At 22.1% G+C, this 16,829-nt stretch overlaps 2 protein-coding genes across 3 annotated transcripts; one reads left to right on the top strand and one right to left on the bottom strand.

The window, feature by feature from the left end:
* Window positions 1-4,104: 4,104 nt before the first annotated feature.
* Window positions 4,105-7,494, top strand: LOC135143614 (bromodomain and PHD finger-containing protein 3-like). The gene is made up of 13 exons (XM_064075512.1): window positions 4,105-4,187; window positions 4,245-4,420; window positions 4,866-4,998; window positions 5,047-5,230; window positions 5,382-5,448; window positions 5,507-5,550; window positions 5,693-5,739; window positions 5,790-6,335; window positions 6,385-6,491; window positions 6,586-6,621; window positions 6,837-6,901; window positions 7,237-7,297; window positions 7,351-7,494. The coding sequence occupies exons 1-13, from the start codon at window positions 4,109-4,111 to the stop codon at window positions 7,435-7,437; spliced, it is 1,632 nt and encodes a 543-aa protein (XP_063931582.1). The 5' UTR covers window positions 4,105-4,108; the 3' UTR covers window positions 7,438-7,494.
* A 2,403-nt stretch (window positions 7,495-9,897) lies between these two features.
* On the bottom strand, window positions 9,898-15,518 carry LOC135143613 (beta-soluble NSF attachment protein-like). Of its 2 annotated transcripts, none has more exons than XM_064075510.1 (9): window positions 15,419-15,518; window positions 15,154-15,335; window positions 14,960-15,067; window positions 14,689-14,759; window positions 14,017-14,126; window positions 12,442-12,569; window positions 11,017-11,066; window positions 10,241-10,343; window positions 9,898-10,083 (listed from the first exon to the last, which is right to left on the bottom strand). In XM_064075510.1, exons 2-9 carry the CDS (start codon window positions 15,329-15,331, stop codon window positions 9,953-9,955), a joined length of 879 nt encoding a protein of 292 aa, XP_063931580.1. In that variant the 5' UTR covers window positions 15,332-15,335; window positions 15,419-15,518; the 3' UTR covers window positions 9,898-9,952. The 2 variants fall into 2 exon arrangements, with proteins under 2 accessions (XP_063931580.1, XP_063931581.1); XM_064075511.1 differs by having other exon boundaries at window positions 15,415-15,441.
* Between the last annotated feature and the right edge of the window lie 1,311 nt (window positions 15,519-16,829).

Below are 16,829 nucleotides of genomic sequence, written 5' to 3'. Positions count from 1 at the left end.
TGTGAAGCTCATACTCCCGCCAATAGCAGCGGCTTTCACTTTTCTTCTGTACTATTTTATTTATTATAGATAATTATTACAATTATTTTATTATTATTATATTAATAATCATTTTTATTACTTTTTTTACTTTATTATTTTTCATTATACAATTTTTTTTTTACTATTGATTATTATTGTTTATCATTATATTTTTCTTATTATTATTTATCATATTATTATTTCTTTGTTTTTTTTTATTATTATTATATTATTTCCCATATATTCTCTAGTGAATTGTTATTATTTTTTTCTTATGTTTATATTATTTTTCGTTCTATTTTCCATATATCTATTAATTATTTTTACTTCTTAATCTTTTCTTATTTATATTTTTTTTATTATTTATATTTTTTAAAATATTTAAAACTTCTTATTACCAATAATAATATTTATTATTAACTTATTTACCAAAAAGTATTATGATATTATTATTATTTCCTATTCTCTTAAATTTATTATTTTTTCTTAAAATATTTATTTATTTTTATTTTTTATTGTTTTCTATTATTTTGTAGACGCGATTAAAAAAGAAAAGGAAAACGTCATATGACAATGCAAGTATTTTATTTATTATAAAGCTATAAAGTTTATTATTTTGATAATTATTATTATATTTTTAATTTTTTAATTATTATATATTTAATTTTTTTTTATTAACTAAACCATTTTGTTATTTATTTATTATTATTTACTATTTATTTTGTTTTTATTATTGCACTAAAACTATACAAGTTTATTATTATTATATATTTTTATTTATACTATTTTCTATATTATTATAAACTTTTTAATATGTTCTCTTGTTCTCTTTATACTTTATTATATTTTTATATTATTATTTACTTTTTATATTGTGTTTTGTTATTTCACTAAAATTATACGAGTTTATTTATATTTTCTAGTTCTTTTTATATTTATTATACTTCATTATTATTTACTTTTTACATTGTTTTTGTTATTTTACAAAAGCTTTACAAGTTTATTTTTATTATTATATATTATTGCTTTACTATTTATAATATTTAACTTTTTTAATATTTTTTATTGTTATATTATATTTATTAATTATTATTTTTCTTTTCCTTATTCACTTTATAACATGTTTATTATTATTATGTTATTTAGTTTATTTACTTTTTATATATATACTTTTTAACTATAATTATTATTTAATTTTTTTAAATATGTTGTTAGCACGGTTTTTGTAGATAATAATTATACTTTTTTCAAAGATTCTTGATTCTTTTTTTTATTCATCATATTTAATATAAAAGTTTTTTACAAGTATTTTTATTATTAGAAAATAATTATTATTTATATTCATAAAAAAAAAGTTTTTTTATCTTCATTAATTTTTTTAGTAATATTTTAATAAAATATATCTTTTGTGTTTCTTCCCTTTTATTATTTTTAATTCGTAATAATTATGATATTATTATATTTTTACTTTTGTAAATCTTTTTATTAGTTTGTATCTTTTATTTATTATATTGAAAAATATTTTATATTCATATTTATATTTTATATATTAATTTACATTTTTAATACTATTTTTTTTATAAGTTTAATATTTTTTATATTTTGTAAATCTTTTTTATGAATCTTTTTTTTTTGATCAGTTTTTATACTTCATTTAAAATTTTTACTTTTTAATAATTTTGATTTTGAATATTTTTAAAATTTTTTAAAATGATTATTTATTATATTTGTAATAATATTTTTTAACTTTTTTAAATATTTTAATACTAAAATTTATTTTTTTTCACTTTTTTTTAAAGTTTTTCATGATATAAATTTCTTTATAATTATAATTATTATTATTCATTAATTTTATTATAAATAATACATTATTTATTATTTTTTATTATTAATAATATTTTTTTACTTTTTTAAACTATTTTGATAATTTTTATAGTAATATAAGTTTTTTAATAATATTAATTAGTATTATTTATATTTTATACTCATTTTAATGTTTATACATATTTATTATTTTGTAATATTAATAATTATTTTTTTCCCTTTTTTTGAAATTTTTATAATAATATTCATTACTAATGATATTTATTATATAGTGTTTTTATTATATATTTTATTATATACTCGTTTTATTATAAATGTTGTTTCTTATTATTTTTTATTTTTAATAAATATTTTTATTTTCCTTTTTTTTAAAAATTATATAGTAATATAAATTTAAACTAATATTAATTATGATTATTTACTTTTTTTACAATTTTTATAGTGCTATAAAATTTCTTTGGTATTATTAATAATTATTAATATTTATTCTATTAAATGTTTTTATTTTTTATTTTTTAGTATAAATAAAAAATATTTTACCTTTTTTTAAAAAATTTTTATAGTAGCATAAATTCTTTATTAATATTAATTATAATAATTTATTTGTGTTACTTATTTTATTATGAATTTTTATATATTTTTTATTTTTAATACTAATAATTTATTTTTTTACTTTTTAAATAATTTTATAGTAGTATAAATTCATTAATAATATTTATTATTTATTTTTTTTATTTTATAAATTTTTTAATACTCGTTTTATCATAAAATGTTGTTTTTATATTATTTTTATTATTAATAAATATTTTTATTTTTTCCTTTATTTAAAATTTCATAGTAATATAATTTTTTTCAATAATATTAACTAATATTACTTATATATTTTATTTTATAAAATTCTTTGTTTTTTTTTTTCTTTATTGATTCCTTATTTTTTTTTATAATAAATTTATTTGTTTCATTTTATTGTTTCTTTTAAAGTTTTATTAAAATAGTATAATCCTTTTTTATAGCTATTAAAGTTTTATTAGGATGATATATTTTTTATGGTCATAATAGTTAATATTAAATCTTTTATATTATTATATATCATTTTTAAAATTTTTTACTAACGATTTTATTTTTTCTAATAAATATTTAATATTAATAACTATATTATATATCATAAAAAAAAGTTAAGATAATATGATTTAGTATTTTAGAAATTTATAAAAGAATGAATTTGTATATATAAATTTACATAAATTTTATTTGGATTACAATTTTTTATAAAGTAAATTTTCTTAATTATATTTATTTTTCTTTTAATAATATTTTTTTTTCATCTTTATTTTCTTTTTTTTATATAGAATATTTCTATCATATATAATTATAGTCTAATTTCATATATATTTTAATAATTTTTTATGATACTTTTCATTTATATTATGTATCATCTATTATTATTAGTACAATCTTAAGATAATATAAAAGATAATAAAATAAATAATAATATTAAAAAAAAAATAATTAAAAAATTAATAATGTATAAATATAATAATAATAAAGAAATTATAAAAATTATAAAAATTATATATACTTTTATAATATTTTTATATATTAATTTGTTATATAATAATTTTTTTAGAATTACTTATAATTATTTTTACTTTTTTTAAAAAAGTTGCATTATTTTATTTTATTAAAAAAACTTTTAAACAGAATTTCATTATTATTATTATTAATTTGCAGGAGCCTGACGTCCCAGTGATGATCATTCCTTCTGTCGGTGTTGAAGAAATTTTACGTTTTCTTTCCAAATTTTCTTCCATATATAAAAAAAAGAAGGTCTTCTAGAATTTATTTTAATATAAACTTTGAAGTGTTTAAAATTTTTTTAATTTATTTATAATAAGGATATTGACTTGAAACTTTTTAAAACTTTTATAAAATGTTCTGAAATTTTATTCATTTCTTTTCTTAAAAGTTTATTATTTATATACAAACTTGTAGAATTTTTATAATGAAATTTTATATTTACTTTTTATCAAATAAAAAGTTTTTTGTTAGAAAGTTTATGGTTATTCATAAACTACATACATTATTTACATCACTGTTTATTGGAATTTAGATAAGAGATTTATTTTCTTTTCCTTTTTCTAGTATAATCTTAATGAATATATTATTACATTATTAGTACAATATAACTTTTTTGTATTTATATAAAAAGTTTATTTTCCAGTGATCAATATAATTGTTATTATTCATTGGACAGTTGGCCGAAATGATCCTTAGCTATTGGACATTAAAGCGTCAATCACGAAGTGGCATTCCACTACTCCGCCGCCTGCAGTCGCAAAATGGTAATGGGTTTTTTTAATCTATGCTTTGTTTTTGCTAAATTTTTTGTGAATTCAAAGGGCAGACGACCAGCAAGGAAGCCAATCATTTTCAAGATTCCTCGCATCTGAGCGTTACCGTCCAGAATCTTCGACTCGGTCTTGAAAGACTGCGTCTGCTTGCTGAGCTTTGTCTTAAACGCGAGAAATTGAAAAAGGAATGCGTGGCTTTGAAGGAAGACCTTTTTAAATCCGTGGTTAGTTGCAGGAAAATCTTGGTTTATGTGGGTTGTGGACTACATTACGGTTGCTCGGTGCTTTTTTTAAGACATGTGGCATCTAAATACTTATTATCATTCTGATTAGTGCTTTTAAATTTTAAGCACAATTTTATTGTAAGCAAGCATGCATTTTAATTATATATCTGAAATAACTTTTCTGGCGTTGACGTTAAACTTTAGTAACTTTTTTATTATTATTATCATTGGATTTTTCTATTTCTTTTTCAGTTGTTTATTCGCCTTCAATAAATACTAAAGAAAAGGACACAAATTTTGTTGTATGACACGTGCTTTTATAACGTTATTGCGATTTGTCTTAATATATTTTATGTGTTGCTTTTTATACGAAGAAATGTTTAGTTTTTTTTTTTGTCGTAATATTATTTAATTCATTTTTTTGGTAATATACAATGAATAATAGGTCTTCCCTCTCCAGACATTGTTGCTTGAGGCTCTTGACGGACTCAACACTTTGGACGTTCACTCGATATTCGCTAAGCCTGTTGATTCTTCAGTTGTTATTGGCTACCTGGACATTATAAAGCAACCAATGGGTATGATATTCTCGAAATTTTGTGTCAATATTTTAAGATTCTCTTAAGATTTGGGGACAATGCGCCAAAAAGCAGCCAATCACAAGTACCATTCCATTCAGGAATTTGAGGAGGACTTTTCGCTGATGATTGCTAATGCCAAGAAGTTTAACTCCTATGGCCACTTTGTGCACATGGAAGCTCGGAGAATTGGCGCGAAAGGGAAGGAACTTTTGAAGTTGGTTAAAAAAAGGTTTATCTTTTCCGCCACTTTTTTCCTCCTTTTTTTTAGTATATATACTTATTTTTAAGTTTTTATACAATTTTGTTTTGTTTTCTTTATTTAATTTTTTAACTTTATTTTTTTTACTTTTTTTCTGCATAATTATATTTATAATACATAGTTTAAGCGAAGTAACTTTTGGAGAGAACGGGGTTGTAGTTTCTCTTGAGAAAACTGTTAAAAATGAGGCAAACTTTTGTTCACTAAAAGTTGTATATTGAAATTTCTTTTACTTTTTTTCTAAAGATAATGGGCCAACAGGCACGTGGAACTCAACCAACAACCAAAATGTCAGTTTAGTTTATTATTAACGTTAATATATTATATAAACTTTTTAAATATATTAGTTTAGGTTTATTTACATTTCATTATGGATATATGTTTTTTTAATACTATTTTTACATGATTCATTTTTTTTATTACGTTGAGCAGTCCTCCATTAAAAAGAAAAAGAAAATTTTTTCAAAATTCTGGTGGAGGTATAACTATTATTATTATTTATTACTATGACCATTATTATTATTGTTAGCTGGAAACTTGGAGAATTTTGAAGAACAAGTTTATGAAAACGGCCTTCCCTTACCTTCGGCTCATGACCCAACAATTGGGGAGCAGAAGCCAAAACTAATAAGAAATTTTTCCGAGAAGGACACGAAAAAGAGCGCATTAAAAGTAAAAAAACTTCCAGAGTTTTATCAATCAGCAAAGAAAGCAGAGCACGATGCTGCCGCTCTCTTGACTCATTCCCTCGAAAAACCTCAGCTATCCTCGGATGCCTCTCCAATTATCACGTGGGAGTCCAACAATCACCCCCCCATCGTCGACGACGAGGGCCGCAGCATTATTTATGATTGCTTGAAAGGGCAGTACATGTACGGACCCCGCCGCTCTAGAAGGAACTGCTTGCGCCCCTCTGTAGAGCCTGTCTTCCAACAAGAGGAAACGCCCGCCTATCATGAGTCCCCTTTGTCCTTGACTTCGTCCAATGATACAAGTCCCTCTTTATCAGTTGTCAATGAAAAATCTGCTCTTCCATCGGAGGAACCTCAAGTTTCTCCCGATAATTTACATTCGAGTTAGTAACTTTTTTTTTAAAATTTATGTGCATCAACTTATTTTTTTAGTGGAAGTAATAACCAACGAAAGTGAGCTTGCGTGTTCCATTTCGCCTAAACAGAATAGTGCTATTGTATGGGCCAAGCAAGATACCTTTCCTTACTACCCTGCAAAAGTATTAATAATATAAGTAATAAATAATATTTAATAAATAAATAAGAAATAGAATTTTTTTTTTTAATTTATAACAATTCACTTTTTTGATTTAGATTGTGAAGCCTCCATTCCGGCGAATTCCTCAAGCTGTACTCTTGAATTTCTTTGAATTTTACTTTATTTAATTTTTAAAAAAATAATCTTTAAATGATTTAGAAAATTTTAATTTAATATTTAATCTTTCTTTTTTTCTTATTATTATTATTTTAATTAAATTTTTTAATGTTTGGTTTTTTTTTTTTTTTTTTTGCTAATCTCGCTTTTAATTTTTTTTATTAGATTTAATTTTATTTTCTTATTAAAGGTGCTTAAAGCCGAACATGAGAAGTCTTCCTGTTTGGTCCTATACTTCGATAAAAGGAAGACTTGGTGTTGTGCTAATTCCTTTCTATATATATAAACTTTTTTTATTAGTAACTCTTGGAATTTTTTTTTTGCATTAAACCTTCCTTGCGGTTTTAAATTTCTAACTTTTGAAATCTTTTTCTTTATTCTTATTACATTTATAAAAAGTTTATATTTATTATTAATGCGATTGGCAAACTCTTTAAAAAAAATTTTATTGCAAATTAATATTAATAACTTTTTTTTATGCGTTAGTTTTTTTTTTATATTCAATCCAGCATTTCTAAAAAATTTTTATAAATAATTTCTTTTAAAAAATTATTCCATAATTGCTTTGTTTATTAATTTATTTATTAAAGGGGATGGATTCCTGAAAAAAAGATCCGTCCCCTTGGCAGAAAAGAGGCGGATCTTGAAATGGTTGTAAAGTTTTTTTAAATTGTTTTGAAACTTTTATTGATTTCGTTATTCAGCTTTCAAAATTAAAAGGCCACTGGAAGAAAAACGTTAGAATCGCATATAACAAAGCTCTTAAGGAACTTGAAGGAAATAAGACATGAAAAGGGAAACAAATTTATTTAAATTCATTTTTTGGATTCGAAAAAATATATATAAATAAACTTTTGAGGGGATTTAGATGGCAAATAAAAAAATACGGAAGTTTTAAAAAAAAAAAAGAACTCTTTTATATAATAAGTAATAAAGATTTGATTTAACTTCAAATTAAAAGTTTTGATTCATTTTTTGGCCAAGCTCGCAAAAAATTATACTTTATATTCATTCTTAGCCATTCATGAAGGTTTTTTTTTTAAATAATAAGGAGCAGCAGTTCTGTATATTATTAAAAATGTTTTAATTATTAACTTAGTTAAAATTTTCTGTAAAGACTTGATTATAAAAAGCTTTACTGTATATATAAGCGAAAAAGTTCTAAAACTCAACAGAAGTGGATGCAAAGCGAGTAAAGCGTCATATTTATCAAGTACCACCTTAAAACGTTCCGCTTGCAAACATTTATTTACATATTCACAACGTTTAAACACCTAATTGTCGTTATATAAAGTTTGCACATATTCATCTATGTTTTCAAAAGATTTTAAAAGGCATAAGCTTAAACAGTCTTTTACAAAGTGTTTGTGTCATTTGTATTCAACTTTAAAAATGCTCTAATAAAGATGAGACGGTTAAAATTCTTGTTTTATATTCTAGAAGAACTTTTTTTAACTGTACTAAATTAAAGATAAAACTTGTGTAAAGTTGTTTTACTTGTAAGGATTATTGGAATGGAGCATAACAAAAAAAAGACGCTGGATAAAGATTTCTTTATCGTCGTAAATAGTTATCCTTTACTTAACTTCTGTAAAGGCAGTAGGAAGTATAGTATCTAGACCACAAGCAGGGATGAATGAACTTTTAAGAAAATAGAGCCTATATTTATTTTACCGAGAAATATAAAGTATTAAAAACAAATACCCGGAAGCAAATGTTTGCAGTTATCTCCAAATAAATTAGTTATTTGAAAGTATTTTCTCTAATTCTAACTATGCGCACACGAACAGTTTTGTACCACCAAGAGCGGAATTTGAACACTTGTATGCACGACCAATGTAGAAAAATTTAAGTTTTGAGCAAAACTAAGTAGTCTGCGCTCGATCTTATAGAAACAAAATAATAATAATAAAACGAATGGGTATTCTAAGTTTAAAGTCGCCAATGCTGGCTTAAGCAGACTGAAAAGTCACAGCTTTTCAAGAGAAGCTGATTTCATCAAACGTTTCTTTATTATTCAAGGGAGGTAAAAATTAAGCATTTTGACTGTAATAAGCCAGTAATATATAAATAATGAATTTAACTTACCTACGCTCTTTTTTTCATAGTATTTTCTTTGCAGTTAAAAAAAAAATTAGTAAAAATAAAAAACTTTTTTTATATAACTATTTGATTGTTTCTAACCGGTAGTGTTTTATTAAGGGATCTTTTTAACTTGAATAAATTCATTTTATATAGACTGCGACTAAATCTACTTATTGCGTTATTTCTGGAACTTTCAAACAGGTCATATTTTAAATAACTGGAAATATAAACGAATAAAAAGTTATTTTAAAAACTTACCTTAATAATTTTTCGTCATATCTTTGGTTAATGATATAAGGGCGGCGCTAGCGCAACTTCCAGCTACACGATAATAGGAAACGGTAAACTAAGCCTATTTATAGCATGCAAGCTTCTATTACTTAAACTTTATTTATACATAAATATTTTTAATTAACTCTTAATTTAGACGAATTTCATATTATAGGTTATTTTTAGGTCGAGTCTTTATAAATATATAGATATTAAATCAGAGTTATGCGAAAGTAATTTTCGTAAAATAAAATGTTTATATACTTGTTACTTCTTGACCAGTCGCAAGCGTTTTACTCAGGCTATAATTTATAGAAGACATCTTAAATGTTTTTACTATAAGCAGAAACTACTACTTAAAAATCCACATAAAATTTAAATAGTTTATTAACGTTTTATCATAACGTTACTTTCATAAATTTAATAACTAAATGTAACCGCTAAACGAGATATGGTAAATGCAATCCATATTTAGGTTGATTCATATTAACGCTTTATCATAACGTTACCTTTGAAATTATATAACTAAATGTAACTGAAAAAACCTAAAATATTTAGTTATGTTAGTGCAATATTTAATTTTTTTTATAAAGAAGCATATTTAACAGAAAACAATAAAAGTAATATATTATAAGTTACAAGTACAATAAGGGTCGAAAAAAATCAAGCGGTAATAGGTACTTTTTATATTTTTATATTATCTTAGTTTTTGGAAAGTGAACCATAATTTAAAAGATGTTTTCATCTAAAAAATAAATTATTTGTTTATATACTTGCGAAGGCAAAGTAAAATTTAATTACAGTAATAAAAAATAATAAACAAAATTATAAATAGTAATTTCTATTAGTTGTTTGTCTATAGCAAAAATCTAATCAGTTTATTTGTTCCTTTATCCAAGTATTCTAGTAGTTTAACGAAGCGAGTAGCAAATTGGAAACGCCGAAAGCTCGTCACGTGACAGACACTTCGCCGAGATTTTGTTTAAGTTTTAAAAGAATAGTCGACGTCCACGTATCCAACGGAGTCATAGAATCATACTTTTTCACAACTTCAACAAAAGCTTCAAGATCTTCCTCTTCTCCTAAATTAATAAATAAATATAATACTAATTCAGAAAATGAAAGTATAAATATTAAATAATTTGTAATTAAAAATAAGTGAAGTTGATTTTTTATAAAAACTGCGTAAAATTATTATTGTTAATTTATGGGTTTCTTAGCCACGTGGAGGAGCCCAACCGGCATTGATGATATCCTGAAGGAACTTTTGCTCACGAGAGTTGGCAAAGTTGGGGCACAGGCTGCAGTATTTTTCCATTTCTCGCTTGGCAGTAAGCAAATCCTTGTTAATAAGGAAAAATTTACTATACAAGCATAATAAAGAAATGTTAAGTTTGCATCATTTTTTTATTTGTACTATAAAACAAAACAAAAAATTTTAAAAACTTTAAAAACTAGAAAAAATGTTTTGCAAGATTAATAGGTTTTATAATAATAATAAAACCATAAGTAATTTAAAAAATATATATAGCAATATTTATTTTTTATTATATTTGTCATATAAATTATTATACTATAACTTTGAAATATGAAAGTTGTACTCAAAAGTTTTTTTAAAAAATAAAATCTCGTAAAGAAGTATTATTAGAATAACAATAAATTTATTAAAACAAATATTATTATTATAGTAACAAAAAAAATTGTAATATTTAATAAATATATAATATAATATAATAATAATAAAGTTATATTTTAAATATTTAATTATTAATACATATAAATATTTTTTATAATATTATTGTTATATAAAAGTTATTTTAAAAAAATTATATGTAGTGATAACATTAAGCAAAACGTTCGTTTCATCATTAATAAAACTTTTAATAACTTTTTTATTTGCACTTTAATTAGATTAGGCTAAGTATGAAAAAGTTAGTATACAATAATATTTATTATATACAGTAAAAGTTGTTATATATTACTATTATTAATTAAAAATAGTAATAAAAAAGTGCCTGTGTGCATATATGGCAGAGCCCAGCTTTTAAGAAATATTCTCTTGCACCTCAATAATAAGAAAAGTTATATATTATAAAAATATATAAAAAGCTTAGGAAAATAATAAAAAGTAATTGTTTTTATATATAATAAAAAAATATTAATATAAATGCATTAATAAAAAAATTTTATCAATAAAATAAATAAATAAAAATTAAAATTATATAAAAATAGTTATAATCGTTATGAAAATAAAAATGTTAAAAAAGTTCTACAAAAATTTTAAAAAGTTTAATAAAGTAAAAAAAATTTACAAAAATTTACTTTAAAAATATGTAATTTTTATATTAATAAATGTAAAATCTTTTGAGTAATTATAAATAATAAAAAACTTAAAATATTTTTTTCTACTAAATAATTTAAAAATTTTAAATTCACTATAAATAAATTTAAATATGCAAATGATAAATAAAATCTTTAAAGTATTCTATTTAATAGATAAAATTATTGTAAAATAATAATTTAATAAAAGCAAAAAAAAACTTTGATAAAAGATTACTATACTAATTTTAAAAAAAAAACAAATAAAAAATGCTTAAAATATATAAAAGTAAAATAAAAAAATTATTTTTATATAAATTTAATTATAATACAATTACATAAAAATTTAGAGTATAACCAAAAAAAAAGGTTTTGAAGTAATCATTCATGTAAAAATAAAAAACATTTTTAAATATACTAATAATAATATTTTAATGAAAATTATATAGTAAACGGGAAAAAAAAATTATAATATTAATAAAAACAAATTTACATTAGTATTTACTTTAATAATAATATAACAAATCTTTATTTTTTGTTATAATAAATTAAAAAAATTCAATTATATATAAAGTGATTATTGTTTAGTAAATTTTAAAAAAAAAAATATTTATAAAACTTTTAAAAAAATTATAATAAAAAAATAGGAATTTTAATTTTAATTAATAAAAATTTCTACTGAAAATACAAGAATTATTTAAAATTTTGTTGTATTTTATATAAATAATTACATTTACGTTTTTATATATTTTGTATACATAGAATCTTTGAGGTAAACCTGCATAGAGACTTAATAAATATCAACTATTTAAAAATATTATAAAAATATAAAATTTTTATTAACACTTCCATAAAAAAATATTTTATATATCAAAAAAAACAATTATTATTAACAAAAATAATAAATATAAATAAGTAAATACAAATAGTAGTAATAAGTAATGACAAATTTTGCAGTTGCGATTAGAACAAAGAAGGATATAAAAAACTTTGCCACTGAAAAAAATGATAACTTTTAATATCTACAATTATAATATATAAAAAAGTATAAAAGTATTATTCATATAATAAAAGTATACGAAAAATAATAATTGATATAATAATAATTATATAATAATAACCGAAACGTAGTAGAGGATTCTCGCTGGATTCCGAGCCGATCTTGGTAAAAAGGTTAATCGCTCGAGTATAGTCTTCCAGTTGAGCAGAAAAGTGGGCGACTTTGATAAGAGCTTTTCTTTCTTCAGAACTGTAAACAACAATAAATGATAATAATAATAATAAATAAATATAATAAAAATAAAAATAGTAATAGTAATAGAAGTATTAACAACAACAAAAAATAATAAACTTGTAAGTACGATATTTTTATTATAAATAATAAATTTATAAAATAATTTAAATTTTATTATTAATTTAAGTTTTTCTATAATTAAAAAAATTTTTTTTTTAAAAAACTAACAGAAAATATAAAAAAGAAACTCTACAAAAAAAATTCAGTTTTTTTATTTATTATGATAATTAAGTTTTGTGGATAATTATACCGGAACTATTATAGAACTCGCTTTTCCAGTTTTATTCCATAATTTTTTTATATTTTTTATTTTTCTAAAAGTTTCTTTTCAATTTAACCATAAAAACAAAAATACTTTTATTATTATTATTATTATTATTATTATTATTATTATTATTATTATTATTATTATTGAAATCTTTTATATTTTTTCTAAACTATGACAAAATATATTAAACCTTATGAAACAGTTTTTTTTCTGTTGTTAATAATAATAAATTTTTATTTTCATCTTCAAGATAACCCAATAAATAAATATAAACTCTTTTAAAGTTTATATTATTTATAATAATAAAAAGAACAGCGAAAATAGTAAAAATGCACCTTGGAAAACTATACTTTACTTATCACTATTATGATTTTATCACTAAATTTTTATACAGATAATATTATTATATAATAAAAAGTTTTTATTCTTATTTCTGTTATATTTTAATAAATATATATTATATTTTTATATTAAGGGGATTCTATTTTTCTTTTATTACAATTTTTATACATCTAGAAATTTATAATAAATGACAAAAACATAATTATCACCTTTTACTCAAAATATAAAAATTAAACTAAACAAAACATTAAAAATAAATAAAGATATACAATCAAAATTATATTTTTTTATTTTCCCAGATTATAAAAGATTTATAGAAAATTTACGAAATTGATTTCAAAAATCTTGTATTTATTTATAACTTAATGTATACCTTTATAACTTAATTTATACTAATGAAATAACTTAATAAATTTAATAAGAAAAATATAATAAATGACTTAATTATCTCTTCATAATTAGAATTTGTATAATATTATTTAAAAATTTATATAAAGTTTTAAGTAAAAACTTCCTAAGTTAAATTATTTTTATAAAAAATAGTAAATTTCTTATTTTAAACATATAAAAAAGGAAGTAAATATTTATAACCAAAACTATTTACTGACTCTTTAAATATATTTAATATTTAATAGTAAATATATATAACTTTCTATAATAAAATTACTTATAACCACGCTTCTTTTATTTAAAATATAAAAGACCATTTATAATCACAATTTTCTAAAGCTTTGAAAATTTATAATTTTTTCTTATAGATTTATAATATATATATATATTAATAATAATAACGGGCAGTTTCCGTCCGTAGAAAACCAGTCCGCCGCATCACTATAAGCAGAAATCGCTTTGGGAAGATCAATTAATTGCTCTTCGTAAATTTGTGCAACTTCTATTTGTCTCTAATAAAAATAGCTTCAGAAGGAAAATAATAACTTGGGCGCTGAAATTATATGATTTGAGTGTTAATTTTTTCGAAGATTTTAAATTTATTAAATTGAAATAATTAAAAACTTCTGTAGAATATTTCGTAGAAAATAATTAAAACTATCCAAACTTTATATAAGAAAATATAGAAAATAGGTAAAGGTATGAACAAAAACTGAATTATTCTTGTAAAATTCTGAAGTATATTAAAAAATTACAAGTAAACTGATTATTGCTCACTTATAATTTTACAACCGTTACTATATATAACCAACTTAATAGAAATAATATAAAAAAAAGTTTTTGTGACAGAAAAAACAATAAATTTCATTATTATAGAATATTTTAAATTTAATAAAACCAAGTAGAACTTTTTAAATATAATTAGTTAAAAAGGAGCTTAACAATAGAACTAGATTTAATAAACAACTCACTTAGCAGTAAACAAACGGAATAAAGAAAATTTTATAAATTACTCGTAATTATAATAAAAAAGCAAAAATAACTATTTTTATAAAAAATTAAGCACACAAAGACCTTAGCGGCCTCCCGAAAGCGACCCAAATCGGTGAGAAGGCTAATACTTTGACTTAAACAATGAAGCGCAGCTAATTATCAAACATAAGAGCTTATTAAAATAACTTAAAAAAAAAGTAGTACAAATTATAATTAAAAACTATTAAAAAATTATATAAAAGTTTTACTTTATTGATAAATATAAATATTATAATCTTCTAGTTAATCATTAAAATTCAAAGTGGGTGAAACTTTGCAAAGTTTATATTAAGTTTGTTAATAATAAGAATACCGTTGGGATCTACTTTTTTATAAGCAGTAGCGGCCTCTTTGAAATCTAAAGCCCTTTCCGAGTTTGTGGGTGCCAAAGTTGCCGCTTTAGAGTAGCAATCACCAACACCTAGTTAAGGCAAATAAATATTTTGAATTATGAATAGAGTAAAAAAAAAGTTTTTTATTTAAATATTCTTGATGATTGATCTCCACCTTTCCAGTTTTTAACCATCTTAAAGCATATAGCTGCTTGATTGTAAAGATCTCTAGCCTCGGCTTCTTTGCTTGAACCTGAAAAAAATGAAAAAAACCCGGAAGACTTTAGTTTTTTTTCAGCGGCTTCCACAAGATCTATCGCTTCTTCTTCTTTACTTTTATAATCTCGTGCCATAATTCTTATTAGAATTACATATTAATAAACTTACGACTTCTAAGTTGTGATATAATACAAAAAGATGAGAAGTAGATGTCAACCCACAATTTTGCCTTGGCTTAGTACTTCGCGTCTTTGAAGGCTACTAAAGCAGCCTTTGCCCTCATCTGCTTGCTGAGACTGTTCAAATACTAAATGAACTTTTACTTGCTCGGTTTAGCAACAGATTTACGAATTGGTATCTGACTTTCCTGTATATTAACATAAATTTTTTCTTTATGCGAAAAATTTTAACATTTATATTGTTTAAAAGAGAAAACAATAAAAGTTCATGTCTGTAAAGCTCTCTATGCAGGTAGTCTAAATACTTAATAGGAGGCAAAATAACTAATATAACTAAAGTAGATTTTGAACTAGCTAAAGGTAGCTTACTCTTCTTTCAAAACTTTAGGTGGGGAGCTTAAAGGATCAAAAGAAGTTTTTTAAAGCTCATATTTTTAACAATTCTTTTTCTTATAAAAGTTAGACGACAACTTCTTTGGCGGGGGTGAGAGTCACTTCAATTAATTTAGGTAAAAACAAAGTAAATAAAGGGCCTGCTCTTATGATATAAACCAGTTGCAAGGCTAATTAACTATTAAGATTTTAGAAGTTACTTCTACGACAGATAACCTAAATAAAAGTAACATAAAGAAAGCTGAATGTTTTTTTTTATAAGGCTCGGGCCAGGAAGGGATTCCAATTTGTATATATAAATGAACGTCCGACCGGATTAAAGAATGAAACAACTGCGGACTTTCATATATCAAGCTAGAGCTTTCTTGGTTACAATGTAAGCTGCTATTACATTGTATGAACCCACCGACTCCATTTAAAAAATTTTCAAACAAGTCAAGGGATATCAGCCTATATATAGAATATACTGGTAAATATCACTTTTTTCATCTCTATTGTATCGACACTGATTTAGAGTCGAGCACCGAATGCTAGAAGCACCAGTTCAGTCAATCGGGCTTTTAGTACAAAGCTCTTTATTTATCTTAACTCTATGCCTATTTTTATTTTGTGACTGTTTTAGCGGCCCAGGATTTAGGCATTCTAAAGGTTTTTTTTTTTCGCCATGGTTTCGTCCGCAACTAATCACTCGGATAGCGGAGGGTTTCTACAGAAATTAGCACGGTCTACCAAGGTTTCAGCCAAGGATTCCAAGATCATTCTAGGCAGATTACGTTTAAAATTGCTTCGAAAGGCAATGCCAGTATATATAGCGTAAGATTCTCTTTTTAGAGTTAAAGTTAAAGTTTAAGGTTTGGAGGAGGTTCTTTCACCTTGAAAGAGTATAAGACTCTTTTTGAGTGAACTCGAATGAGCAAAGTATGACTCGAGTTTTAAGGTCAACTTTAGTAGAACAAAATAACAACTAAAAACCTAGAATGTTAGCTAATTAAAATGTTCTACCAAAGTAGAACTAAAAAAGTAAAATAAGTAGGTTAAATCCTTATTACGCTATTAGACC

This window comes from Zophobas morio, unplaced genomic scaffold, assembly GCF_036711695.1.
Source record: "Zophobas morio isolate AGI-343-1 ecotype UQ-CSIRO unplaced genomic scaffold, CSIRO_AGI_Zmor_V1 ptg000066l, whole genome shotgun sequence".
NCBI lineage: Eukaryota > Metazoa > Arthropoda > Insecta > Coleoptera > Tenebrionidae > Zophobas > Zophobas morio.
This window is presented reverse-complemented; position numbering and strand designations above follow the sequence as displayed.